This window comes from Buteo buteo, unplaced genomic scaffold, assembly GCF_964188355.1.
Source record: "Buteo buteo unplaced genomic scaffold, bButBut1.hap1.1 HAP1_SCAFFOLD_430, whole genome shotgun sequence".
NCBI lineage: Eukaryota > Metazoa > Chordata > Aves > Accipitriformes > Accipitridae > Buteo > Buteo buteo.
The window spans coordinates 27414-29181 of NW_027439588.1; the positions used below are offsets into that span (position 1 = coordinate 27414).

Sequence of the window (1768 nt, forward strand, 5' to 3'; positions counted from 1 at the left end):
TTGCAGGGCCCTTTATTTTGGTTAAATACACAGAGGTTATGGCTCCTCATTTGCAAAGCCTTCAGGTCACAGAAAATCTGGATAGAGTGTGAATTAGAAACCAGAGGAAAAACAGTTCTTTGTGGAAAGCATTCAGATAAGTAAAACAAAGCAAAAGGAGCAATCAAAAACCATACTCAAACCCTAAAATCACCATAAAAAACCCTCCAGATAACAGGCTGGGCTTGTAATGAGATATAAGTCCTATGCAGAAGACAACATGCAGTTCATTTCTTCTGAACAGTATCCAGTGATTAGTTTTCTCAGGGCATCCTTGATCTCATGGTTTCTCATGCTGTAGATGAGGGGGTTCAAGGCTGGAGGCACCACTGAGTACAGAACTGCCACCAGCAGGTCCAGGGATGGGGAGGAGATGGAGGGGGGCTTCAGGTAGGCAAACATGGCAGTGCTTATAAACAAGGAGACCACAGCCAGGTGAGGGAGGCAGGTGGAAAAGGCTTTGTGCCGTCCCTGCTCAGAGGGGATCCTCAGCACAGCCCTGAAGATCTGCCCATAGGACAGCACAATGAAAACAAAACACCCAAATGCAAAAGAGATACAAACTGCAAGAACCCCAGTTTCCCTGAGGTAGGCATCTGAGCAGGCGAGCTTGATGATTTGGGGAATTTCGCAGAAGAACTGGTCCACAGCATTGCCTCGGCAGAGGGGTAGTGAAAATGTATTGGCAGTGTGCAGCACAGCACTGAGAAACCCACTGCCCCAGGCCCCTGCTGCCATGTGGACACAAGCTCTGCTGCCCAGGAGGGTCCCATAGTGCAGGGGTTTGCAGATGGCAACGTAGCGGTCGTAGGCCATGACAGTGAGAAGAAAATACTCTGCTGACATCAAAAAGATGAACAGAAAGACCTGTGCAGCACATCCCAAGTAGGAGATGGCCCTGGTGTCCCAGAGGGAGTTGGCCATGGCTTTGGGGACAGTGGTGGAGATGGTGCCCAGGTCAAGGAGGGAGAGGTTGAGGAGGAAGAAGTACATGGGTGTGTGCAGGCGGTGGTCACAGGCTACAGCGGTGATGATGAGGCCATTGGCCAGGAGGGCAGCCAGGTAGATGGCCAGGAAGAGCCAGAAGTGCAAGAGCTGCAGCTCCCGCATGTCTGCAAATGCCAGGAGGAGGAACTGGGTGATGGAGCTGCTGTTGGACATCTGCTGCCTCTGGGTGTGGAGCACTGAACAGGGAGGCAAGGGCAGAGACAAGTTAGGGCATTATTCTCTGACCAAAATCAAAGCCATTTCTCATAATACATGTTCACTGCATTTTTTTGCATTTCAATGAGATCTCTGTTCAGCTCTGTGGATGGAGCTCTGTTTGGTGCTGGCTGCGTTTCTCGTGAGGAGCAGGACCTCTGCCTGCTGGCTGCCAAGGACTCAGCCATGGTTTGCAGCAGTGGGTTTCTGGGAATCGTGTCTGTTGGGGGGGGGGTCAGTCCTGGTGTTTGAATTGGTCAGATGAAACTGCTCTTAATGTAAAAGTGTTTATCTACATCTGTGCTCCCAGGGCTAAGAAACCACAATCAAAACAGTGTTTGAGTGAAAGGTGGGGGGGGTAGCGCTCTCCACTATCTCACCTGGTGATTTTCTTCAATTTCAGAAACCCTCATCACTTCTGCTTCACTCAGAGAAAACAAAGTGTGTCCTGTGAGTCAAGAGGATTGCCTGTGGCTTAGTGCAGAGTGAGGGGAGGCTGTCCTGTCACTCTGTCTTGTTGCCAGCT

At 50.4% G+C, this 1768-nt stretch overlaps 1 protein-coding gene across 1 annotated transcript; it reads right to left on the bottom strand.

Annotated features, from left to right (window-relative positions):
• Window positions 1-243: 243 nt before the first annotated feature.
• On the bottom strand, window positions 244-1266 carry LOC142028468 (olfactory receptor 14J1-like). The gene has a single exon (XM_075022301.1). The coding sequence runs from the start codon at window positions 1198-1200 to the stop codon at window positions 244-246; it is 957 nt and encodes a 318-aa protein (XP_074878402.1). The 5' UTR covers window positions 1201-1266.
• Window positions 1267-1768: the final 502 nt, after the last annotated feature.

Excerpts from the sequence above, each read along its gene's own strand:
- LOC142028468 (XM_075022301.1), bottom strand. The coding sequence starts at position 1,200 with ATGTCCAACAGCAGCTCCATCACCCAGTTCCTCCTCCTGGCATTTGCA.